Genomic DNA, 25,296 nt, shown 5'->3' with positions numbered 1-25,296 from the left:
TTCTCTGGGACAGGGGGAAAAGGCTAAGCTGGGGCCTGAGGACAGGCTTCTCACATCTCACCCAGTATCTACAGGTCTGACGTGGGCACTTCCCTGCATGGACGTCTCAGAGAGCATTTTTCCAGACTCATCTCCACAACTCTAGCAGTTAGGACAAGTTCTAGGGGATGGATAACTTATTATTTCTTGATGTTTGTGCTGCAAATCCAAGGTTAAAGAACTTTTACTTCCGTGTAGAAATATAAAAGTAACTATCTCCTGTTATTAAGGGCCTAATGATGGCTGGTGGTTTATTGATATCATCTAACTTATACCTTGCAAGAACCCCAGAAGAAGTAAATATTTTACAGACAAGACAACTAAAGCACAATCAGAGAGACATCAGGAACAGATTCCAAGTCTTTCTACCTCCCTAAGGCACTTCTGAGATCCTAACAGGGGTGGCTGCTTTGTTCTTTCAGCCCAGACTCCTGCACCGAGTCCTGAGAAAGGTGGGGGACTCGGCTACTCCGTTAGCATTTCCATTATGGAAGAAGCAGCAGAAGGTGTGGTTCTGAAACTCAAGTCCTGCACTGCACTGCTGGCCAGGCCAGTTCACTGCCTCTGCTCTAATTTTCCCTGTCTCCCTGCCCGGGGGTTGCTTAGGCAAGTGGCTGGAGTTACCCACCATACTGTGGCTTTCCTGCCTCTGTCCTGTCTCCAGGGACAATGCACAACACTGAGTCACTCTTGCTCCATCCTCCACTTGCTTTCTGCAATGTTATCCCAGTAAGCTCAGTCCACACTGGGTCAGATGAGTATGCAGCAGAAAAGCCTGGAATGGGAAAACTGGGTGGAAGGAGCATCCTTCTGCAATTCTGTGCACCAGAGCTGGCCAGATCAAATGGTGTGTGTGTGTGTGTGTGTGTGGTGTAACCACAGTTAAGGCACACCAAATGAAATGTTTCTCAAGCTTCCCGTGAACTGGCATCTGAAACCCCGATTTCCCTATCTCTCTCAGTTCTCTTGAAAATAATGCCCTGGTGGACTCAGCAGAGCTGGGGTCTTGTGACTGCTGCTCGTGACCGTGGCCCCTGCGGCACAGAGCAGCAGGCACAGAAGCTTGGCAGCACTCTCGGAACACCCCATGCCAGTGATTCTGGGAAGCTCTGACACTAAGCAGAACTCACCCGGGGGAACAACTCACTTCAGGGCCCTGAAGGCCCCCGCTGGGCTCTGTTTACACACCAGCAATTCCCATGGGGCCTTGGCAGTCTGTCCTTGGTAGCTCAACTGGGGGACAGTGACTCCTACAACTGCCGGGAGCCACACAATTGCCTTGTCCAGCCACAGTGACTTTAAATGAGCCTCTAAATGGCTTTTTCTTTATGGGCTTTTTTTCTTAAAAAATTTATAAAAATCATAAAGATAATCAGAGAAAGTGTTGGCTGGAAACTGTTGTTCTACAAATATCTGGTAACTGACCAAAACAAGACAACAGGCACAAAAAAGCAGCATTTTTGGAACCACTTCCTGGTTTCTATCACATTTCAATGCTATGCATTTCTTAAGCCTTTACATTTGATTTTCTAATATTAATAGCTCGTTTTAAACATACTTTTCCCATTGCTCAACATAATTCTTTCTTGGGGTTTACCCATATACTTAGGAAGAGGAAGAATGTAAAGGCAAATATAGGTGCATACATACACACACACATACTCTCTGTCTCTGTCTCTCTCACACACACACAGCAAAAGTAGTTAAAGGAAAGCAGAGCAGATGTGGAGTTGGGTAGAGTCTGGGTGGGATGAGCAAAGGAAAGGAAGCGAAGGGAGCGAGGAAGTCAGCAGGTCTAGGAGGTATGGGAAAGTCACAACACCGTTTGTGATGTAGTTAAAGGCAGTTAAGTTTTAAGTGATTAAAGAAGAGGAAGAAGAGGCAGGGCAGGATGTGGGATCGCTGGAGAAGACATATCAAAGAGAGAATGAGGTGGGGCAGGAAAGGAGCCATGGAAGGAAGTCTGGGAGGAACAGAGGCTTGGACAAAGACTCACCGGCCTCATCTCCTACCGGGCTGCGAGGTCTGCAGGTGGAAGGGGGACCACTGCTATGTTTCAAAGCCTGCGCACTGCACTGGCTGGGCGGAGAGCTGCTGGGCAGGCCTTGCAAGGAGGGCAAGGGTGGCCACTGCGAGCAGCCCAGCCCCTCCACGGGGCAGCACCAACTGGAGTCTGGGGCAGAAGGCACAGATCCTGGCCATGCATCTTCACAATAGCGTGACTTGCTTAACTCAAGCAAAATAAGGCTGTTCTTAGAACCCCTGCAGGGCAGCAGAGGATTATTTTAACTCAACTACAGACATGCCTGGGAAAATCAGCCTCCTTAAATGCTTGCCTTTGTGCAGTCTCATCTGGGAATGAAGAGAAAGCACAATGAGACAGACCACACACCACAACCAGGGATGCTACAGGTGCTGTCTCAAGCCACAGCACCAGGAGGTGGCAGTTGCCGCTACTCACTCAGAACACAGAAGAAGCACCCAAGAGCAAAGGAAAGTCTGGTCTCCCCTTCGGCCATGGCCTTTCACCCTGCCGGGGTCCAGCAGGTGCTTGCCGGCCATGGCCCATGAAGTAATGCACTGCTTATGTGCTCCTGCGGCAGATTGTAAGCCATGATTTTTAAAACAGCTTCTGTCTTCTTGACAACAGACATACCCAGTGAGCCAACATCATTTGAGTATGATCAGAAGTGAAGGGTATTTCCCTACTCTAATTCAAATTCCCAAAACTGCATCTAGGCTAATCCTCCGTCTACGGCGCCGGTACTCTGGGTTCTGGTCCCAGTTGGGGTGCCGGATTCTGTCCCGGTTGCTCCTCTTCCAGTCCAGCTCTACTGTGGCCTGGGAAGGCAGTGGAGGATGGCCCAAGTGCTTGGGCCCTGCACCCACATGGGAGACAAGGAGGAAGCACCTGGCTCCTGGCTTTGGATCGGCACAGTGTGCTGGCCATAGTGGCCATTTGGGGAGTGAACCAACGGAAGGAAGACCTTTCTCTCTCTCTCTGTCTCTCTCTCACTGTTTAACTCTGCCTGTCAAAAACAAAACAAAACAAAACAAAACAAAAACAAACTGCATCTGGGCAAGTACCTTCACCCCTTTGGGGGTGAAGGTTGGGGCTGGGGAAGAATGGGGCTCCTCCATGCCAGTGGTTTTCAACCACAGCCATGGGTCCCAACTCATGGACATCAACCTGGGAGAAACTGGCCCAGCAGATGAAGGCAGGACTGGCTCAGGGGAAGCTGGATGGCCTGGAAGAGCCCTTGACAAGAAGGGGACAGCCGAGAACACAGAGGGCATCAGGAGAGAGAACGGACTCAGCTGAGCAGCACAGCAGAGCAAGGAAATGTCCATATTTGGGGGCCCCACAGACCCAGGTCTGAATTCTGGCTGTGCCACATACTGTGTGGTCTAATACATACTATTTAACCTCTCTCAGCCTCCTACTCCTCATTGGTAAAATGAAGGTTTGGGGCCAGCACTGCAACATAAAGCGGCTGCCGGCAGTGCCGGCATCCCATGTGGATGCCAGTTCATGTCCTGGCTGCTCCGTTTCCAATCCAGCTCTTTGCTAATGGCCTGGGAAAAGCAGTGGATGATGGCCTAAGTGCTTGGGCCCCTGAAATACACATGGGAGACCTGAAAGAAGCTCCTGGCTCTTGGCTTCAGCCTGGTCTTGCCATTGTGGTCATCTGGGGAGTGAACAAGCAGATGGAAGATCTCTCCCTATCTTTCCCTCCCTCTCTGTAACTCTTTCAAATAAATAAATAAATAAATCAGCTTTTAAAAACTGAAGGCTTATCTCATGAGGCTGCTGGAAGGACAGAAATGAGATAAGAATCATGCATTCAACATAGAGGCCTACATCTATAAGGGCCCAACTCATGGCAGTCGCTCTGCCACCTGGGTGATGGAGCTGCCGCTATGGTCCACAGGAGTGCGACTGTCAGCTGTAAGGGGCTGGCCACGCTGTGTCCCTTAGAGCAGGCGTTGGGGAAGGGCAGGAGCTGCATTTCTAACAAGATTTTCCATAGCTGGTCCCTCTCACTCCTGCTTCAGGAAACCCAGTATAATTGTATGTAACATCTCTTCCCTCCCACAGAGAGAGATTATAAAACCACTAGCGGTGATTTCTCACTGGAATTTACAGAGGTTTGAGGTTTTTTAAAAGTATATTTTAAACCTCAGTAATACATGATCACTGTATGCATATTTATCTTCTAAAACTCCAGGCAGAAGGTTACTTTTTCACTGTAGCTGGGGGAAAAAGAAGGTTGCTATTCCAGTATAAACAAAGTCTCCGAAAGTGACTTACTACTGAGGGGAGCAGGGACCAGCTTTGAGATACTAACATACATAGTTTCTTGTCCTTTGTAAACAACTAGAATTTAGACAGAGGCAGCAGCCCTTAGGTGAGGTTTAATTCCAAATTCTGAATTAAAACAGCAGCAGCAACAAAAACCTTCTCCCCACGAGGCAGGCTCTGGAATGAGAGCTCCACCTCTCAGTAAAGCCGGCTATTTCCTAATTTGCATTGAAATCCAGGGGCAGAGCCTCAGCTAGGCGCCATTCTGTGCACAGAGTCCACGCCCCCTATCAGGAGCAGCACCACCTTGGACAGAGCTCACCTACACCATCAAAACCAGAAACCACCCACCCAGAAATCCAGAGAACCTCCTGAAACTTAAAAAAAAAAAAATCTTTAAAATGACCTAGCTCAAATATCTCCCTAATTTGTGAAAAGTGTTGACCTAACTGAACGCATCAGTGATCCGTGCCCAGGCAGGGGTGGGAGTGTGAGAGATGGAATCAACCCTACTTTTAAAAGCTCTCCAGGGAAGGCGACTTCTTAGAAACTTGTGTTAAATTCTAATCATCTTTGCTGGTATGAATTTTTTTTGTTCAGCCACTTTTTATTCATCAAGGTTATTTCTTCCTTTTTTGGTCTTTGCAAATAAAAAGATGGTAAGGTCTGTTTCTAAATTATAGGTGACACGTTGTCACGACATCGTTTGCTGTTTATGCTACTAGGCAAAATGACTCCCGTTCCCTCCTGTGCCGGACTTGATGTGCAAGAGAAAGCGGACATTGGTATCACCAGGGTTGCTAGCTGTGGCGGTTGGACGACACAGGGGCTCTGGGTGTGAGGCCGTGAAATCCTGTCTAGGACCAGCAGCTGGGCTGACCGAGGAAGCCACAGGTGCTGCTGGCAACAGGCCCAAGGCAACCTTCCAGCCCCGTGGGAGCCGCTGTGCCTCTCCACAGGACTTCTCCAAGCTCGCCTTCCCCGGCCCATGTCCAGGAGAGGTTGAGCCTTCACTGCGCTCTGCCCTTCTCGCCTGATCTTAGAAGGCAAAGCTCTCTTACCCGTGAGGTTGGGTCCACAAATCAGAAACTGAAATTTCCCAAAATGACCCTGAAAAACACTTCTCCCTCGCCCAGCTCAGGTGTTTCTTCAGCAGAGCTTCTGGCTAGAATCAGCGTTCCCAAAACTGAAAGACCAAGTTATCTACACCAAACAGACTTGTTGGGACTGAGGCCACTGAGCACAATTAGACCACCAGCTTTTAGCCTCTAAGTCCGGGTCTGCTTGTAGACTTCTCTTTTCACTCAAATAGGACCCAGGCGTGAAACGGTTGGGAACCACTGACTAGGGCACACGACAGACACCAAACACGACTACTGTATGTCAGCTGACACTGCATCTAAAGCTTCCCAGGGAGTCACCTCATGTGTGGCAAGTGACCCATGAGTCTGATTAGGCAGATGTTTAGCCTAGTGGTTGCGATGCTGGCTAGGAAACCTACGTCCCTCAGAATGTCTGGGTTCAAGTCTTGGCTCTGTTCCCAATTCCACTTTCCTGCTAATGTGTACCCTGAGAGGCAGCTCAAGTGGTTGGGTTCCTGTCACCCACATGGAAGACTTGAATCGAGTTTTTGGCTTCCAGCTTCAGCCCAGCCATTATGGGAATTTGAGGAGTGAACCAGTGGATGGGATCAGCCTCTCTTCCTCCTTCCCTCTCCCTCTCTCCTTTTCCCTCTCCCTCTCCAATACCTAATTTTTAAAACAGAGTCTGGATGACGGAATGACCTAAACGATGATGAGAAAGGTTGCACGGTATGGCTCACTGAGCTGTTCAGGGCAGAGAAGCACCAAGGTGGAGGCACGGGGATCTCTACAAAAGAACCCTGGTCCCATGTATAAAGCCTTCACTCAGCAACACTCCCCAGGTACTGCTGAGTACCTAGTGTGTGCCAGCAAGGCTTTCCGTGGCCTTCTGGACAGATGCTCTCCCACCGCCCCACACTGGACACAGCGTGCTGAAGTGGCCTTGTCTAACTTTCCACCGGATGTGAATTTTTGAGGACAGGCCACGTCTTACTCGTGGCATTATCTCCAGTTCCAAGGACGGTGCATGGCACACAGCAAATGCTCCCTCCACTGCTGGAGCCCTCAACATTTGACCTTGGAAGAGTATTCAACAAAACATCTTTCTCCCCTTCCCCCATTTCTGGGTCACTCATTTAAAGATCAGACAATCCCAGCTACAAACATATTTCTCAGACTGCCCTTAACTCACCTTTTAGAAGTTTCTTTGGCACCTACACTTTTTGTTCCAGAAAAGAATTAGCTCTCAGATATAGCTGTGGCTTTTCTTCCCCAGCAGGTACAAATTCCTATAGAGCTCTTCACCAAATACTTTCCAGCTTGGCCAAACCCTTACTTTCAAGGAATATCATCTCTCACCAGGACTGAATCTTGAACCTGGATACCTCCTCGGGAACTCTCTACCAAACGGAAACACTTCGAGGGCCCAGAGCAAGAGGGGCCCAGTGTTGAGTCAGCTGCGCATACAGGAACCTGGTAGGTTTTGTATTCTTGACTGCTGGCAGGTCTAGGTCCCACCAGTCCCCACATCACTGCTTGGCCACCTGCATCAGGTGACCCTGTCACCCACTGGGTATCAGGCCCTGGGGGCAGATTTTGTCCAAGCCCCCAGGTCCAAAGCATTGTAACTAAGCCACACTGGCTACCCCATCAATCACATAAACCCTAAGGGAACAGGGCTAAAATACCACAGAGAGATGCTGCTCATAGGCTCAGCGAGGAAAACGCCACCACAAGAACACAAGGTCAGAGGGAAGCAAATGAACGGGAGCAGCCCTTAGCCACCAGGAAAAAGCCCCCCGGTGAAAAAGAAAGGAACAGCACTGGAACAACGGGAGGCACACGACTTCCCTTGAATTACCTTCAGACTTAGGACTAGGAGTAGAGGCAGGAAACCGGTAGGTAGGAGTATAAGGATTGTCCTCTGCGGCAGAGAAAAGCAGTGTGTTTTGAAACTATCCACCGTGAAGTGGAGGAGCTGACAAGTCCCCAGCTGACTCTTTCGAATGACTGATTACCATTTTTAGTGTTATTAAAGCACAAGGGCATCACACTTAAAAAACAGATTAATGAATTAGAAAGGACTTAGTCATTTTAATACAGCACATCATGCAAATGAGTGAAATAAAACTTTCACCAACCAAAAATGACTATGAGAACAAAATCTAAAAGCCAAACTTTATGCCAATAACGGAGCTATAAGAACTACTTTAAGACTAAGGCAACAGATATACTGTCTAAGTTGATGGTACCTTCAGAATTTTGCTGGATTTCAGGAAGTTCGGGGAATTTGTACGTAGGGAAATAAGGATTTTCTTCAGGAGTGTCTAGGAGAGGAGCAGGTTTTGGAGAGAGAATAGGGGAAGATACAAATGCAGAGAATGAACGAGCAGGGATCCACATACAGTGCAGACTCCTTGCCTTCTGGAACACAGCAAGCTTCGCTAGTGAAATGCTAGACATTCAAACTGCTTTAAAAAAATCCAGTCCTTTTGCCTGAATCACTGAGACACATCAAAAGAGACCACATCATTTCTCTTCTTGGACAGAAAATCACATAGAAACAGGCTCCAAATGGCACAGCACGTCAAGTTCTTACTTTTTGTAGGCAAGAAGTATTAAGTATGACAATAAATAGTTTGTAAAGAAAACACTATCCTAACATGATTTTTTTTTTTTTAAAACCAAAGCTCGAGTGTGGACATTAGGATCAAGGCAAACATGTTGAGTCTTAATTCTACAAATACCTCTGCCTGTCATTAGGGCAGGTAGTTTGGTTTGGAACCTGCAGTTTGGATCGAGTTGATAACAATGGCACGAGCAGGCCAATGAAATTACGTCTTTAGGAAATATGCATGCACGTGTGTCTGCATTGGACTTGCAAGGCTGGGTCTGAAGGTGAGAGTCGCAGATGGCTGGAGGAAACGGACGGCCACTTTAGGAAGTGACCGGTGGCACTGACCCTGTTCAATCACAGAGATTTGGTGCTTAGCATCGCCACCACGACTCATCCACCCAACCACAGCGGATTTTAAACCCGACCCAGAAATGCCAAACACTGAGCACCTCAGTATTCAGAAATAGTTTGAAGACGGATACACCCAGGTTCCTTGTGAACCCAGCAGGAGCAGATTAACAGTGATGTGAATCGGCACCCGCAGCTAATTAGAGACTGAATATGCATGGCTTAGGCAGGAACCCTGACCAGAGCACCTCTTTGCCATCGTGTGTCAATCACACCAGGCAGCCAGACTGGATTTGGGCACAGGGAAGGGCACCCTTCCCATGGTGCAGCCACATCCCTGCCTGCCAGTTAACTGGCAGTGATGGGTGCTGATGGACGCTGATGGGGCTGGGGCCGCCTGAGCACTGGCCCATGGTTCTCCGGCCATGCTGATGCGGTAGGCCTCTGGTTTGGAAGCACTTATCGTTCAGCCTGAGCAGGCTCTGGTGTGTCAGCTCTTGACTGAGTCTCAGGGCTACCACCAGGGGCTGGCTCCAGACTAAGGAGACTTCTCCTATCACCACAGCCTTACAGGTGCACTGGGCATGCCACTTCACAAGGCCACTGGTATTCTCGTTGCGACCCTGTGACGTCCCTCAGAGGAAAGACAAACACAGTGGGGCACAATGATACAATGATAGGCCATAGTCCCACGAGGGCTTGAGGGGCTGAATCTAGCTGAGAACAGGATTTTCTTAATTGCCAGTTCAGCGAGTCCTCAACTCCTTTTGCCCACAAGGCAGTCACGGGCTGACACAGGGAAATGGACCTAATGCTGGAAGCAGGTGGGAGTGGGCACTGTTCGCATCCCGGGCAGATGGATGCTGGAGCACAGGCAGCGGCGTGCCAGGCTCAGCCCGCTGCACTCCACATCTGGGAGGAAGGACTTGTGAGCAGCCCTCAAATTCCGCATCTGAGGCAGGCACACAGCTGCATCCTCTGCCCTGTGCTCTGAGGTGCATGGTCGGGCGGAGGCAGAGCAGTACCTAACAGGGTCTCCCAGCAAAACGAGGTCAGGCCCCCACCGCAACAGTCGGGGTATGGCGCACAGCACAGCTTCTACAAGTGAAAGTCAGTACCTCTGTTCAGTTTGTGGATCTGTTTAAACATGGTCTTGTACCAGTCTTTTGATCTCTCGGTGTTCTGTAGAAAAACAAAGGCAAAGAGTAAAGTACATTGGAAACCTTGACACATTTCACAACTTTACTGATCATTAAATCAAACAGGGACGCGGCAACACCTGAAGTCAACCGTGCCCCACTTACGGCGAAACTTCCGGGAAAAAGAGCAGACAAACCCAGAGATTCAGACCTGAATCTGCCATTTAACCAAAAGAACGCACACTTTTAAACAGTGGAGAAAGATCCACTTGAAATATGTCCATTCTTACTGGGTAAAATTTCTCTCTTAGAGAGAATCTCATTTCATATGTAGCCCATGCTGACCTGAAAGCTTCCTAGGAGCCTGAGAGGCACATTCACTTACTCTGCTCTGCCCCTACCTATTCTGGGTTATTCTACAGAAATGAGTGTAAGTCCCCTAGTACAGGGCCAGACTTAGAATGCATGCAGTGAAATGCAGCCCAGGAGCGCATGCAACACCACAGCAGTCTTGCTTACCACAAAGCTGCCCCCCACCCCAACCACCAAAGATAAAGAGCAAACAAGGGAGGAGACAGAGAGCTGGTGAGATCAGGTATTTTCACCCTGACTTCACAGATGAGGAAATGAGATACAGACCACCGGGGAGAACTGCCCAAGGCCCCAGGACAGGCAAGGCAGTGAGCAGAAGGCTCACAAGGGGGAGTGGCACAGGGATGGGATGTGGACAGACCACTCTGTCACCCATGGTGTGAAATCCTGGACAAGTAACAGAACCCCTCTGAGTGCCTGCTTGCTCATCTGTACAATGGGAGCCCTGTCAGTCCCCACCACTCCCTCGGGGAGAAATGTTTAAGTGAGAAAATCCACTCAAGATTTTTCTTTCTGCATTATTACTCAGGACCAGAGAACAGTTCCTCTGAGGCTTGGCCCACTGCCATGTCTACTGTCCTCCTTCAAAGGGATGCAAAAAACAATTCTTTTGCAAAACGGAAATCACAGAGGAATGGAATACATCTGACTGCGGTGTCAGACACTGGGCTGGCCTGGAGCTGCTCAGGGCCCGAGGGTCACGCCTGTGTAGGGAGGAAGGCGGGGAAGGGCCGGAGCCCGGCTGCCACAAGAACTGCTCCGCCCAGGAGGCTGTGGCTGGCTGAATCTGTTCCGTGGTTCCCCTAGGGTTTCCTGCTCACTCTGGATCATGGGTGTCATCCATCTGAGATCTTCTTCCTGAACCTGTGAACAGGAACCCTGGGCCTCATTCTCCCCCTGGGGTTCTCTAACCCTGCACCAAGAATTTCTGAACTGGCTCCACAGGACAGTCATGAAAGCAGGCTGCTTGCAACATGCTCCCCTCCCGTGCTCGCTTGCCAAGAATGGCTCAGAAGTTCTGCTGCACAGAACTCTCTGACCTCGTCCCACGCAGCTTCCTGGCCATTTGACCATGAGACCTGCTCAGGAGACTCCTGAGAACCCTACCTCTGCTCTCGGGAAAGCTGCTGCCCCGCAGGCCCAGAGCACGGCTCCTGGGGGCTTGCAGAGTCAACAGTGCGAGACAGGCCCCTCCCCGCCCACTGCCCTGGCCTCTGGATCCCACACATGGAGTTTCACATGCACACGTGAGTACACGCTTGTCGTGGCCTGTTTAAGACAAAGTCTCAAAAGGACTTGCAGGTCAACACGCGTACCCTGAGTGGGATGCCCACTGCTTCCATGGACGCATCACTCAGGTCCTGTGCGCTCTGAACCACCCGCCTGCCGCCATCCTTGGTCTTTTGCTCAGCGGCCCTGCCAGGGGATGTGGGTTTTTCCTGGGCTGGAGCCGAGGCCTGCTCTCCTCCTCTTCTTTCTGAGACAGGATCTGGAAATAAAGAGCAACCATTAGCTGCGGCTCTTCTGGCAGTTGTGAAGCCATAAAAGCCTCCCCAACAGTCCCACTAGGAGGCAGTCTGCTTGCTAATTTTCAACTGAAACCAGCTCTGCTTAGGGCAGGAGTCAGCTAGCGAGGGCCCATGGGCTGGCTACTCCGGTTTTCCTAAGTCATGTTTCACTGGAATCCAGCCACACCATTTCATTGACATATTATTTTCAGATGCCTTTGGGCTACCACAGCTGAGCTGAGCAGATGTGACAGAAACCATACAGCTCGTAAAACTTAAAATATTTGCTATCTTGCCCTTTAAAAAAATACATTTGCCAAGACCATAAGTGCCTCGTGGAGCAATGCACCCTGTGGTCTGAACATCCAAGTAGTTCCAATTTTCTAGAAATTAAGGGAGTAGATAGAACTACAAGAGGGTGGCTAACCAATACTTGAAAGCTCTTGTTTCATTTTGGGGGAGTCACTTTTCTCTACTTTTCTGTACCTCAGCCTTCTCATACCAAAATGGAGATAATATTCCCATTGGCAAAGCTCGTGGCAATACTATGAGAGGACTTCCCAAGATAATTTATGGCACAGTACTCAGAAAGCTGTGCCTTGCTAAGTGTATGTTACATTTCATTTCATTTGGTTCAAGATTAGAAGTTATAGAGAACTAATAAACACACAAGTGTGAGCTACAGATCAGAAAATTACTTAACATAATCTGCTATTCTAAGCCATGTCATTTGCTATGGGAGAGGCATTTGCTCCGCACCCGACAGGTACTACGCATCGTGCTCTGCCCTGTGGCCATGAAGGGGAACATATCAGAATCCTGTCAAAGGAGATAGCATAAGCAAAGGGCCAGGGGCCTCTGAGCTAATTATGTACCAGACAATGAATTGCTCCACTCTTTATTAACATTATCTTTCATAGTAAACCTATGAGGAAGAAACTACAATCATCCTTTCATTAAAAAAAAAAAAAATAGTTAAAGGAACTGAAGCACAGAGATACCCTGCTTGGAGTCCCACGGCCAGCACAAGGCAAAGCTGGGATCTGGCCTAGGGTGCACCTGACTGCAGCAGGCCTCTCAGAACCATCTCCTGTCCTGCCTCCCTCAAAGCAGCCACTGGAGTTCTGAGTCTGGGAGCCTGGCCTAATAAAAGAGAGGAGCTGGGAAGGAGAGGAGGCGTGGCTGCTTCCACCTGACCATAGTACCTTTAAGACCACGAGATGCTCAAGTAGAAAAGCCCTAGAGATCCTGAGGAGGAATACAGAGGTTACCCAGGTGAGACGCCTTGGCAGCAGTGCTGTTTTGCAGCCATGGGCACTAAAGTGATGGCTGGCATCAATGAGACAGATGAGCTCAGCACCGGAGGAAGGGCTAGCATTTGCACTGAGGGATGCCACATTACAGGCTGCAAAGCAAAAGAATCCCCACGCTGAGAGGGAGCATCTGCAGGCCCGGAGATGAACCGAGAAGGTCCAGCAAGGTGCCATGAAGCCAGAGAAGACGATGCCAAGAAGTGGGTCAGTAAACTCTTCCAAGCCCCCGAGACACAAGCAGAGGTGGCAGTGGCAGCGGCAGCAGCTTAGGCAGAAGAAAGGAGCACGCTGAGGCGACAGTTTTGGCAGCACGGTAGGGGCAGGTGCCGGACTTCGGGGAAGGGGATGAGCATCGGAGAGGCCGGGGGGCGGAAGTGGAGGTGGAGGGCGGTATGGAGGATGGAGTGTGTCAGGCAGGAAATCGAGAGAGCAGAAGACAGGGTAAGGAAAGTGTAAGCCAGGGGCATGAGAAGTGCTATCAGCGAAGGCCATGGGTGATAATGAAGGGCACTGAAATACGCCCCGGCCACTGCCAGGTGCCCAGGAAGTAACTGTCCCCTGACTGATGCGAGAGAAAGGTGAAGGTGCAGGGAGCAGGCTGGCACCACAGGGCCCATGCAGAGCTGGGACAAAGTCAGCAATGTGTGTGCAACAGTGACATCAGCACGCTCGGCCTTTATGACACTCTGTCTACCCAACAGGTGACTCTGCCCAGATCGCAAACAAACTTCTGAAGTGCACGCCCAGTCTGTGAGGGCAGAACGATTTCTCAATAATTCCATGGGAGACTCAGCTTAGCGAGTGCCTCGGAAAACCTGATTCCTGGCACCGTAAACTTGAACAGGTGTTAAGGCCAGCCCCACTTGAGGGGACGAGCTCTGTGCCCAGGAAATCCCGGCGTCAGGCCAAGGACTGGGCAGGACGCCTGTGAGTGCGAAGGGATCTCAAGTGACCAGAGACCGCCTTCATATGGCTGTGCTGAGCACCCTCCCACACCCTCCAGAGGGGCAGGTGAGCTGATGGCAAGCTCTGTCTCAGCCGTGCTGGAGACACTCGGGCCCCTCCTACTACAAGGTGCTGACAGACGCGCCACTCCCAGGATGCTAGGCGCACAGTCATTTCTTTTTTTAATTGTTAGGGCAATGGCTCCATCAACAGTCACTTAACAGTAAAATCCAGGCTGGCAGTCCATGGCTTTGTCCCAGAGCTGCCAGAATGCTTCCAAATTACAAAACAACGGCCCTGAATTTTATTTTAGAAGTTCGGAATTCATGACCCAGTGGGTTTCCGGATAAGGAGGGCTGAACTACAAAGACTGTTAACTTTTATAGAGAAAATCCAAGGTGGCAGCTGGACCAGGCAGGGGACAGGGCCACGCTCTGGCACCTGTGTCACAAGCAGGGCTCGCTGCCACGTCTCGCCAGGAAGACTCCGATGCAGCTCAGGGCAGCCAGGGGTGATTCCTTGAGATTCACACAATGCTTTAACAAGGAAGGTCTCGGGCCTCCGAATAAGTGATGCTGACGACCTCAGCCAGGGCCTCCCTTTCTGCCACACCCAAAGCTTGTGACTGGCGATAACAGCACAGCTTCCGTTCCCCTGCCTGCACCCCAGCCAGCCCTTATGGTCTAGCCCTTAGCTCATCTCCCCATCTGCCTGAGCGTGCAAGCCACACGAGGCCAAACGCCAGGAAGCGTTCATTCCTGATGCCGCTCACGGAGCAGCAGAGCCCCACCGGGGCTCCCAAGCCTCTGCTGACAACCAAGAAGCAGAAGCAGAGACCAGGACGCTGCACTGGCAGCTCCTTCCTGCAGGAGCTCCTGAGCACTGTGGCGCCACATCTTTTGAAACAACTGACACTGGTGAGCCCACTCCATCGGCATCATTCCCATCCCCAGGGCCAGGGAGGCCGGTAGCATCCAGCTCACTCCAGAGCTGAGCAGCTGGCCGGAGTGTGCCCACGAGGTGCAGAAGCCCTCACCTCTGCGTGGCCTTTCCTGGGGTGCGAAGCACGCTCCTCCTTTCTGTCACGGGCAGGGATTGTCACCCCACTGCCCACATGAGGAAACATGGCTTAGAGAGGTGACATCACTTACCCAGGGACAAACAGCCCTGGGGAGGGAAGGCCAAGACCAAACTCTGGATCTCCTGGTGTGTGGCTGGATGTCTTTTTCATTTATCCCACCACTCCTCTCAATCCTACACAGGCAGGAAGGAGCCCACGGGAGCCACTTTTCTTTCTCCTTTCAGAGCCATCATGTTCAGTGCCATCTGAGCTGGAGCCAGAGAATCAAGTGGGCCGGAGTGTCACAGCCTGAGCAGGGGGCAGCCAAGCCCTGATAAGGGTGGGAACACGTGAGAACCCCCGTTCTTGCCACCTGGGCGCTCCACAAATCACAAGGGCAGCAGTGGGAAGAAGTCACAGACATCACATGGCAACTGCTCAGGAAACGGTGGCTTTGGTTACCCACCAGCGTGGGGATTCTTCACCCTGGAATTCATGTGTGACACCAGACAAGGGATCCACTACCTTCATGGGATTCTCCAGGGAGCCCAGGGCACAGGAAGGTGACAAACGAGGCACTCAAGAGAATGGCCAGTGCCTCCGAGGAGCACCTGCTGACCACGGGAGCTCACAGCCACGCGTGCTCAGTGAATGACACTGCTCAGCACCCAGCTGTGAGTGAGCAGAAGCTCACTTGGTCTTCACAACGACCTGCAAGGCACTACTGCTTTCTCCAGTGACAGCAACAAGGACTGCGGCCCAGGGACATTCAGGAGCCGGCCTGAGGTGGCACCAGCCATTAGTCAACAGGGGAACCAGGGTTCAGGGCAAAATGGCTACAGGAAGCCCGAAGGAAAGGGTAACCCTCCCAGCTTTGGGTTTCCCAGGGATTTCAGCACACATTTGTTCCCTCCCTACCCCGACACCATCCCAGTCCAGCGCACCTCACCAGGGACTGAGCCTGGGTACCTGCCTGTGCCTAAGTCACCCTGCACCTTGAGCACCTCCTGACGCATGGCCAGGCAAAGTGTGGCGAGCATAGACAGCAGTGTCGGCACTACAGGGGAGCGGGTGAGAAACACGCGTTCCCACCCAACCCCGGGAATCTGAGCTGTGGCACTCTCTGCAGAGGCGTCTGCGCCTGCTTCGGGGCACAGCTACCCTGAAGGTACCTACTTGCGAATTTCGGCACAGAAAGGAAGGCACCTGTCCATGTGCCCCAGTCCCACCTGCTCTGTCCTGGGAGAGAGACAAAGGCCAGGAGGTGACCTCTTCAGAGAGGCCTGCTATGGACACTGCATCTATAGCACAATTCTTGAGCCCTGGGCCCAGTGCTTACCCTCCCTGGCCTGGGTCAAAGTCCCCGGGACGCACATTTGCTAGTTTGGTTCATCTGCCTGGTCTACCCTGGCCAGCAAGCTCCACTCCAGGAGGCAGGGCCCATCCCTGTCTCTCGAATCTCTTAAGTCCCACAGCAAGCAGTGTCCCTACCCCATGTGAGGCACTCGGGACACTGGTGCTCACTGAGCATCAGGTGGTCACCAAAAGATAGCTTCAACTATTCAGGGTTAGCATGTAAACAAATGTTTCTCACCTACCTGGAAGGCTACTGAGTCGTTTTTGCTGTTCTGTGACAAAAGAAAAGAACAGAGTGTGAGATTCACACAGCACACGGGGGGGCCCACGGAGTCCTGCCACAAGCCATGAGCATCCCAAGCCCTGTGTTCACCCCGTCCCCCAGGCTTAGACGCTGAAGTGGGCAGCTCAGCCACAGGCACAAGTGTCACTGTGGTTCCCATTACCCGGGCAGGGTGTCTCCTGGTGCCTCCTCCAGAGCTGCACCAGGCCTGGGGCTGCCACTGCCCTCAGATGATCTCGTCACACAGGGGGACCCTCTGGACCCACTGGCTTCAACGGGCAAGACCTCTGTAATCTGTCTTGGTATCTGCTCGCAAAAATTAATCTTAACTATAGCCATGGTGCCCCTATGAGCCAGGCACTGTTTTAACAGCCTTTACATAGAACACTTGGAACCTGCACAACAACCCTAGCATTCAGGTGTGACTATTCTCCCTGGGGTAGACGACTAAGAAGACTAAGAAAACTAAGGCACAGTCTTAGCCTCTACCTGGTTGGTTCAAGGTACAGGAGAAATCACTTAAAAAAAAAAAAAAAAAAAAGCAGCTTTGTTCAGGAGATCTCAGATCGGGGCACAAATTCTCCAAGATTACACTGAAAATCAGGCGGGTCTAGAACTCAGCACCCCCAGCTCTGAGGGCTGTTTCCAGCTTGACTCTCCACTTGATTCTCCACTCTAGCAGCTTCTCAGCCTCCTGGGCTCTGGCACGTAAGGGAAGCCACCGTCTCTCTTGGATAGTCCAGTATGTACTTGCTATCAGCTAAGCACAAAAATGACCTTCACCATCCCCAGCTGCTAAATATAAAGCAGCCACATAGATAAAAATAGAGCGCCAGCCAGCCCATGGGTGCTGTCATCACCCACCCCACCCCTAAGCCGCATCCCCACCCTCCTGCCAGAATCAGTGGGGGCAAGAAGTAAACAGAGCGGCTTGGGAGCTCACGACCAGGGAAAGTTGCCACTGGGCCCATCTGAATGCTCGCTGGACCGGCAGAGGCCCAGTGAGACACCAGGCTCAGCCAGATGACAATGGCTGATCACAGAACCCTCAGCCTGAGTTTCCTCATCTGTTAAAGTGCTCCATGGTATGTAAGAGGATCCATGGGTCCCCCAGACTCTACTCTGCAGGCTGTAGGCAGGACCCTCTGCAGCTGGCAGAAGTGACCGACACTCAGTGTAAACAACGATGTTGTTTCTGCTTTGGAAGTGTGCAACAGCACGACCCTGCCGGCAGTCATGACTGTTTTCAGTGGTGTTATTCAGCCAAGTTAGCAACTGGTAACCCTGGGCAATCCCAGGACTGTTTCATGTATCCACAGCTAAGTCTGGGAACCACCAAGCCCTTTGCTCTCCAGTGTGGCCCATGGGCCAGCAGACCTGGTGAGCCCAGAGTGCTTGCTGGAAACACAGAATCCCGCCATCCCTTCCCCCATGACATCCTGACTCTGCACCTGCCAGCTAACAAGACCCCAGGATCGGATGCACATGAAAGGCCAAGAAGCCCTGCGTGAGGGGCACCCCTGCACCTCCTTCGGTGCTCAGAGTTTCCCAAGTCAAAGCCCCCTTCCCAGAAAGACAGTCAGGGATTTGCTCCCAAACACACGTGGCATGAAAACTTAGGAGGCAGGGCACGGGGGCCGTGCTCTTCCCAACCATCAGCCGCAGGCTCCGTGCCCCTCTGTTCCTAGCAGGGAAGGCTGGTGTGGGGAGGTCAGATTGTTGTCAGACTGTGTCCAAGTACAGAAAGAAAAAAAAAAAAGAGAACTTTTTTAGGATGACTAAATGAGAATTCCAGAAGTGGAGCAGAGTTATCCGTCCCTCAGGAGAATCTGCAATCGTTAAGAAACTGTTTCTAAGGGTCCTGTCTACAGGTTAGGCGGGGCTGCCAGGCCGGTAAATTCTGCAGCTTGACCTCCACCCCTTCACACCTCCACTCCATGTCTGAGAAGCAGCACAGGCCAGGGCCAGCAGGGTTCAGCTATTCACATTTCCTGCCCTCCTGCTTGGTGAACATTTGGTTTTGCTCTCTATGGGAAGCTATCATTTAATGCAGCAGCAACAACAACAACAACACAAAAACCAAAAGCCCTAACGCCAACACTCAGATCCTTTCCTGAGGGATGTGCATCTCAGGCTGCACCACTCTGAGTTTTAAAGCCCAGGGACAAAGGAAAAGGGCAAGAGCTGAAGGTATGTGGGTCAAAAGGAGGAAGTCGTTCGCTGAAGGAAGAAACCCAAAGGAACGGCAGGCATTTCCGTGCCCAGAGATGTCACACTCGGTGTCGTCAGAAGGGCTGTGTAGAAGCAGCTGGCACTGCACTTGGCACTTCCCGACAACAAACAAGTTGCCTCGGGAATAAATCCCATTTTTAAAGAAACTGCCTTTCCTTCTGGGAACCAACTCGCTTCTGTTTGGATTTAAAAAAGAAAAATGAGTCATAAAGGAGTTCATAGAAAACCGAAAACTTTGCTTTGTCTTGTTTTATAGACAGTCTCTGGGCAAGGTTAGCGACTGCCAAGAAGGCAGAGGGCAGGGCTGGGAGGAGAATGGGCTCCCACGTGGCCAGTGTGGGGGCTGGGGACACTTCTCATCCTGTAAAGACCATGGAGTCATGAGTGACAATTAATATGGGAGCCACACACAGTGTGTGTGTGTAGTGGGGGGGGGGGGGGGGACTGGGACTACCAAGCCAACTATTTAAGCTTTGAGTGGGAAGATTCTAACTGACAGAAAATGTTTTATTCATCCACTTTTCAAGTTAGAAGCAGGAAACAGAAAACTCTTAGTATGGAAAATAATTAAAAATAGATGCTGGTCCCATTCTCATCCTGGCTAGCACAGAAAGAGGGAAGGGAGGAAAAGAATGAAGTTGGTGAGCAGGGAGTCAGGCAAAGGAAGACCTGGTCACAGGCACAGAGCTCTGAACACAAGGAAGCTTCCAGGGCCCTTTGAAATTCAGACAAGACCCTGGGGAACAGCCTGAAAACACCGCAGTGCAAGCTGCAAAGGACCCCTGCACAGGGGACACTTATTCTTCCGTGGGATTCCAAAAGGGAAAACTTGGAATTGAGATGCGCTGCTTGGAATTTTCAGGCAAAAGACTCAACACACACCATTATTCCCGCAAACCTCCACCGTGTCGCTCAAATCCAAGGGGAGAAACCAACTAGCAGCAGCCTCAGAAAACAGACAAGGAAGCTCTGGACTGAGCTGACTGGGGCCACGCAGTGGAAAGACAAACAGCCCCGGAAACCAAAGTCCCCAGAAGGCGACACTACACAGCAACCTGCGGTGCTGAGCCACTGAGAACAGCTCCGTCGCTCTGGTCTAGAGGCACAAAAACATGCTTCGTGCTTTAGAAATTTTTCAATCTAGTATGCTGCCTTTTAAAATCTAGGTACCCTAAAATTCTGCCCTCTAGAAAACTATGTCAAAGAACTAAATCATTAATGACATTACTTAAAAAAGAGATTATTGTACCTAGATTTTCTATGCAAATTGCCACATTAGAATTTGCATGATGATGAATTAAGAGACACAAATCTGGGGTGAGCATTTAGCCTAAGCAGTTAAGATGCCTGTGTCCCATATTGGAGTGCTTGGGCTTGATTCCTAGCTGGCTCCTGACCCCAGCTTTCTGCCAAGGCAGACCCTAAGAGGCTAACAGGTGTTGGCTGAAGTCACTGCCATCCACACGAGAGACCTGGATTGGGTTTCTGGTTCCCAGCACAGGCCTGGTCCAGTTCCGGATAATGCAGGCCATTTGGAACCAGCAGGCGGGAGAGCTGCTCCTGTGACTCTACTAAGGGTGGGAGGAGGCTTTTACCTTTCTTTTTTTCTTTTTTTTTATCTTTTCTGATGTTAGCTTCCAAAGAAGACTACCATGAATACCCAAAGTGTGGAACACGCGCTGGCCCAGGCTGCTCACTCAGACACCACCCCAAAAGAGGGGGGCCCCTCTGCCTGCTGGCAGTTCTGTGGGCCCTGGGACTGCATAAACAGGCAGAAGGCCCAGGGCGGGATCTGCGGTCGTTGCTCTGGGCCAAGGGAAACCCTGTCCCCGATGTCAGGGATGAGCTGTTTGGATGCCAGCGACCTGGGTAAGGGTGTGTGGGAAGCTCTCACCTCGGTTGTGCTGCAAGAGCACGATGGTAGGGTTGACGATGGTGGTGGAGGGGTAGGCCGAGGAGGGCTTGCTCACGGGCGTGGAGGCCTGGGAGTCGCCTCCAGTGTGGGAGGAAGAAACTTCATTTAGCAGAGGACTGGAACCCTGAAAAGGAAGCACACACTGTAACCAGCTCTAGATACCAGAAACCGGGAGCCAACGTTTTTCAAAGGAAGAAATGTGAAGTTTTACATACAGATCTTAATTATAAAAAGAAACATAATCAATGAGACGCATCACATCATTAATTCCAGTTAGAGATTTTTATCCGGAATGCTTATTCTTTGTTGGTAATTAGTAAGGGAGAGGGAGGAGGCGAATGTTACTGAAAATCTCAGGAACATCATTCATTGGTTTCACCCGGTAGTGGCTGTGAGTCAATCTGGTTACTGAAAAGGCAAATTCCAATCAGAGTAGAGCAACATGCAAGACCCATGCCATTCCGTAGGAGATCCAAGAACAAGAGCTGGTTGAGTTGGGAGAGATCAGGGCAGTTTAGTGTTCTGTGTCGAGAGATTGAGAACATGAGGACACGGATGGAAGAAGAGGGAAGAGTTAAGTAACAGTTCTCTCAGAAAGCTGCTCTTAGCATCAGAACCACGGAGCAATTTTACTAATGCTGGCTGCAGAGATTTGGATCTTATCCTATCCTACTGTGACATTTTTTCATTCTAAAATTAGAGTGACAAAAATCCCTGAAGTAAAGACTTGTGAGAATCCTGACTTTAGAAACCTGAGGTCTCTGCCAGAAATACCAATACAATGATTAATATGAACATTATAATCTGCACGATGGGGATAATGCCAGGCGTTTTTAAACAAACGCGAAGACCTCCAAAATGTAGTAAGTCTATTTAGATAGCCTCTTCCATCATCTCTATGTATTTACAAAGGCTGTTACTTTGGAATTTATAAACCATTAACCCAGGAGGGCATTCTTAAAGGGATTTGAGGACAAAATTTTGATAGGTAATCTTGAAACAATCATTATGTTAGATCAGGGATGAACTGTGTAAGTACCTGCAGAATGAGGGCCAGGCACCCTTCCTCCTGTCACTCTCCCCTCTCCCCGAGCACGTAGCAAAATGCCCTGCAGGCAACAGATGCTCAGTGAACATCCCATGAAGGACAGGACTCACCTGTGTGACCTGTGTGACCAACAGTTTGCAGCGAGAGAGCATGAGCTCATCAGAGGAGAGAATGTGCGTGTCAGTACCCAGGACAGCTCCACACACAGTAGGGCTTCACAACCACTGCCTGAGTCCATCTCTCTCTTCCAAAAGGGCCCTAAACAGCCACTGCCATTAGGAGCAACAGCCCTTTCAGTGAACAAACTCTTTCTCCAAGACCTAAGAGGCATGGTATGATCTTGTACAAAGTGCCGCATCTCAATTCTGCCACTTGGAAAGTGGAAAAAATAATTACACTCTTCCTAACTTACCTCCAAAGTGATACAATAAAGAAAATGTCGTATCACTGAAAAGTCTGCCAGGGGGCTGGCGCTGTGGCACAGCAGGTTAAAGCCCTGGCCTGCAGGGCCGGCATTCCATATGGGCACTGGTTCGAGTCCCAGCTGTTGCTCCACTTCCAACCCAGCTCTCTGCTATAGCCTGGGAAAGCAGTGGAAGATGACCCAAGTCCTTGGGCCCCTGCACCCACGTGAGAGACCCAGAAGAAGCTCCTGGCTCCTGGCTTCAGATTAGCTCAGCTCTGGCCATTGTGGTCATTTGGGGAGTGAACCAGCGGATGGAAGAACTCTCTCTCTCTCTGGCTCTACCTCTCCCTGTAACTCTTTCGAATAAATTAAATAAATCTTAAAAAAAAAAACTCTGCCAGGATGCACATAGGAACACAAAATATCAGGCATGCAGCTCTTTAAAGCACAAATGCCTAATGTGAGCATGAAGCACTTTACAAATTTACTGTGCCTTATTTCTCGATCATCGCAAAAAAAGCCAGTGGTGGAAAGAACTCAGATCAATTAACACTTTCATTCTTCCTTCTTACTCTCCTGCAGACGGAGCAGGTACCAAGGAAGGCTCAAACACCACCCATGGTGACATCAACTGTCACACAGACTCTAAGCAGTGTCCCTTCCGCATCTCTTATGCTGTGACCTGGGCAAAACCAGACGACATGGGGCCAGCTGAAGTCCTCTGGGTAGTCTATAGCAGGCTGATTAGTGGGGTCTGACAAACTGAGGACAATCCCCTGTCTACTCTGTTCTGGGCACCTCAAACAAACTGGATGTGAAAACCTGGAGCTACACAGATGATACATTATAGGTCACAACAAAACTACATACAGTGGCGTATGGGGGCCCTACATGCAAGAGTCCCTCCACCTCCTGCTGGGGAGACACTGTGTGCAAGGGGACGATGCTTGCACGCCCCAAAACAAGAGTGGCTTCTAAGTTCTACGTTCAGCTGAGCAAGGGGCAGGGGGGCATCAGGGAATAATCTCGCATCTTCTTCCAACAGAGCTGAGCTGCAAAGACTGGGGAGAGAGGGACATCCACGCCTGTGGGCCAGCTGTGGCCTGGTCCTGACCGATTCGAGTAGAGGTCCCCGCCCAGGGATGGACCAGCTCGTGGCTTCACTGTGCCTCATGCCTCATTATAATTTCTCCTGCAGGCCAAATAGAAAGTTTCCCTCTTTGTCTCTGCATGGTTGGCTTCAGCTTAACAAGCCATTTGGGCCAGCTGGGTGGGCACACTTTTTTCCACAAAGGGGAGCCAGGGAATGCATCTGCCTCACCAGATCACTACATCTCAAAATGCGGGATGTGGACCCCAGCGTTAGGAACCCACGGGGTACGTGCTGCCAAATGGTCATCCTAGACCTCTTCCCAGACCCACTGAACTGGAAACTCTGGGAGGAAAGACTAGAGCTGGCCGTTCAGTCAAGCCTCGCTCTCCCTCAGGTGGCCCCACCTACGTCCACGTGACCTGATGCACTGCCCAGCCTCTGAGAGCAGGGCCCTGACCTGTTCACAGCTGTACCCAAGGTAGCCAGACAGGGCAGGCACCCGAGGGTTCACTGTTCATTAGCAAGTGTACTGCTGAGTGACCGGCCCCCATTCTTAGGGCAAGTCCTTGGCACTGTAGCTAACATCTACTGGATCCCACCGTAACTGACAGCCCTGTGAGTGGATCCGGGTGTCCCCAAATCATGCCCCGCCCTGAGAGCCCTTTAAATTCTCTCAGTTCCCAGGGCTCTGGAGGGCAAGGGAGACACAAGCACCTTGGCTCAGCTTTCTCTCTAGAGCAGCTGGGCTCTCCCCCAGGGACAGGGCCTCATCACCCATGGCCCACAGTGCCAGGGCCCTTTAAAGTCCATGAGCACTGGGGCCCCAGAGCCTCCCCATCAGGGCTCTAGCCTTTTGGGTTGAAGCTCCTAACACTTGGACAGACCCTTTTGCTCGGTGAAGTCTCAACTCTCTCAACTTTTTTCATCCCAGTCCTTGCTGTTTCTGAGATAACAGAGAGTCTGTTCACGGACATCTCCGAAGGCCTCTTCCTCCTTAGCACCCCCTGCTGCCTGCTGGAAGCCCCCCGCCTATTTACCCCGTGCCACTCCGCTTTGCACACGGCCCCACCTGCCTGGCCCAGGAAGGTCGCAGGGGAAGAAAGTGCTCTCGGGGAGACAGGACAGCAAGGGAGAGCAGCGGCAGGAGGGCTGGGGACACGCCGGGGAGCATGCACTGGAGGGGCAGCCAGCGCGGCTGAGCCATCACACAGGCACGGAGCAGTGCAGCGAGAGGCGCGCGATCACCGCCGGGAGGGCGCAGGCACCGGGGAGGCCGTGGGAGGGGGCCGGCAAGCTTACGGTACTTGGAACAGCTCCCGTGAGGTCGGGCTCCGAGCCGCTGTGGAGGTCCTCCGGGGCCGGAGGGACCAGCGGAGGTGGTGGTGAGAAGGATGGTGGCGTGTGGCTACCGGGGGGCAAGGAGCCACAAGCACTGGCTGGCGGGCTGGGGTGCGGCCGCCTCTGCAGGTGAGGGGGAATGAAATCGTCTAGAGTCGGGAAGGTCAGAGGCGAGGCGGCAGAGGCGGTGGCTGGCACCGGGTGGACGCAGCCCGGCGTGCCCGGGGGCGCTGCAGGTCGGGCCGTGCCTTCGTGCCCTCTGTCGGTATTAACCAGGTAGAGAGGGACAACTATTACCTCGGGCTTGGCCGGGCTGGACGAAGAGGCATCCTGCGAGAAATAAGGGGGTCATTACACCAAGGGCTGCGGCAGGCGGCCGTGAGTCCGGAACGTAAACAGTCGTAGGTGGGCACGCAGTGATGTACTCCGAGAAGGATCTAATTGGTGCCCTTGCCTCCGATCCCTGAGACAGTGGGTGCTGGCCAGCTGGCCTCCTGCTACCCCTGACCCAGAGGGAGCTCTGGCCAAGGTTACTTTCTGCCCATCTATTTTTGAATCCTTTTAACACTTTACAAGAGAGAGAAAGAACAACAGAACAGGCAGGCAGGCTGTGATTAACCCCACAGAACCTCTGGATAGCCTGCAATCTTGCAAGTAAATGCAGTTTCTTTGGCACCTTGTCATCACACACACACACACACACACACACACACACAGAGTCATCTCACCACAATATTAGTCTGTGGGCTCCACATGCTGACACACTTAGCACATTTACAGAAAAGAGAGAGGGAGACAGACAGAGGTCTGTGCTGAGATGCTTAGAGAGAGGAACTTGGGATTAGAGCCACAGCAACATTAATGAGGAAAGAGAAGGGAGGGAGGGCAGCCCGCAAACA

The 25,296-nt window shown here is 51.3% G+C and overlaps 1 protein-coding gene across 50 annotated transcripts in view; it reads right to left on the bottom strand.

The window, feature by feature from the left end:
• Positions 1 to 25,296, bottom strand: part of SORBS1 (sorbin and SH3 domain containing 1) — a 237,765-nt gene that overhangs the window by 67,943 nt on the left and 144,526 nt on the right. For 27 of the 50 annotated variants that reach the window (XM_089314659.1, XM_089314702.1, XM_089314671.1 and 24 more), the window contains 7 exons: positions 24,359 to 24,727; positions 20,492 to 20,636; positions 16,325 to 16,354; positions 11,217 to 11,389; positions 9,508 to 9,571; positions 7,677 to 7,751; positions 7,286 to 7,348 (listed from right to left, as the gene is read on the bottom strand). In XM_089314659.1, coding sequence (XP_089170785.1) covers positions 7,286 to 7,348; positions 7,677 to 7,751; positions 9,508 to 9,571; positions 11,217 to 11,389; positions 16,325 to 16,354; positions 20,492 to 20,636; positions 24,359 to 24,727 — 919 coding nt within the window. The remainder of the gene's footprint in view (positions 1 to 7,285; positions 7,349 to 7,676; positions 7,752 to 9,507; positions 9,572 to 11,216; positions 11,390 to 16,324; positions 16,355 to 20,491; positions 20,637 to 24,358; positions 24,728 to 25,296) is intronic. The other 23 variants (XM_089314679.1, XM_089314696.1, XM_089314699.1 and 20 more) reach the window with 7 other exon arrangements.

Source organism: Oryctolagus cuniculus, chromosome 15 (genome assembly GCF_051225735.1).
Source record: "Oryctolagus cuniculus isolate XC-2025 breed Fujian yellow rabbit chromosome 15, ASM5122573v1, whole genome shotgun sequence".
Classification (NCBI taxonomy): Eukaryota; Metazoa; Chordata; class Mammalia; order Lagomorpha; family Leporidae; genus Oryctolagus; species Oryctolagus cuniculus.
This window is presented reverse-complemented; position numbering and strand designations above follow the sequence as displayed.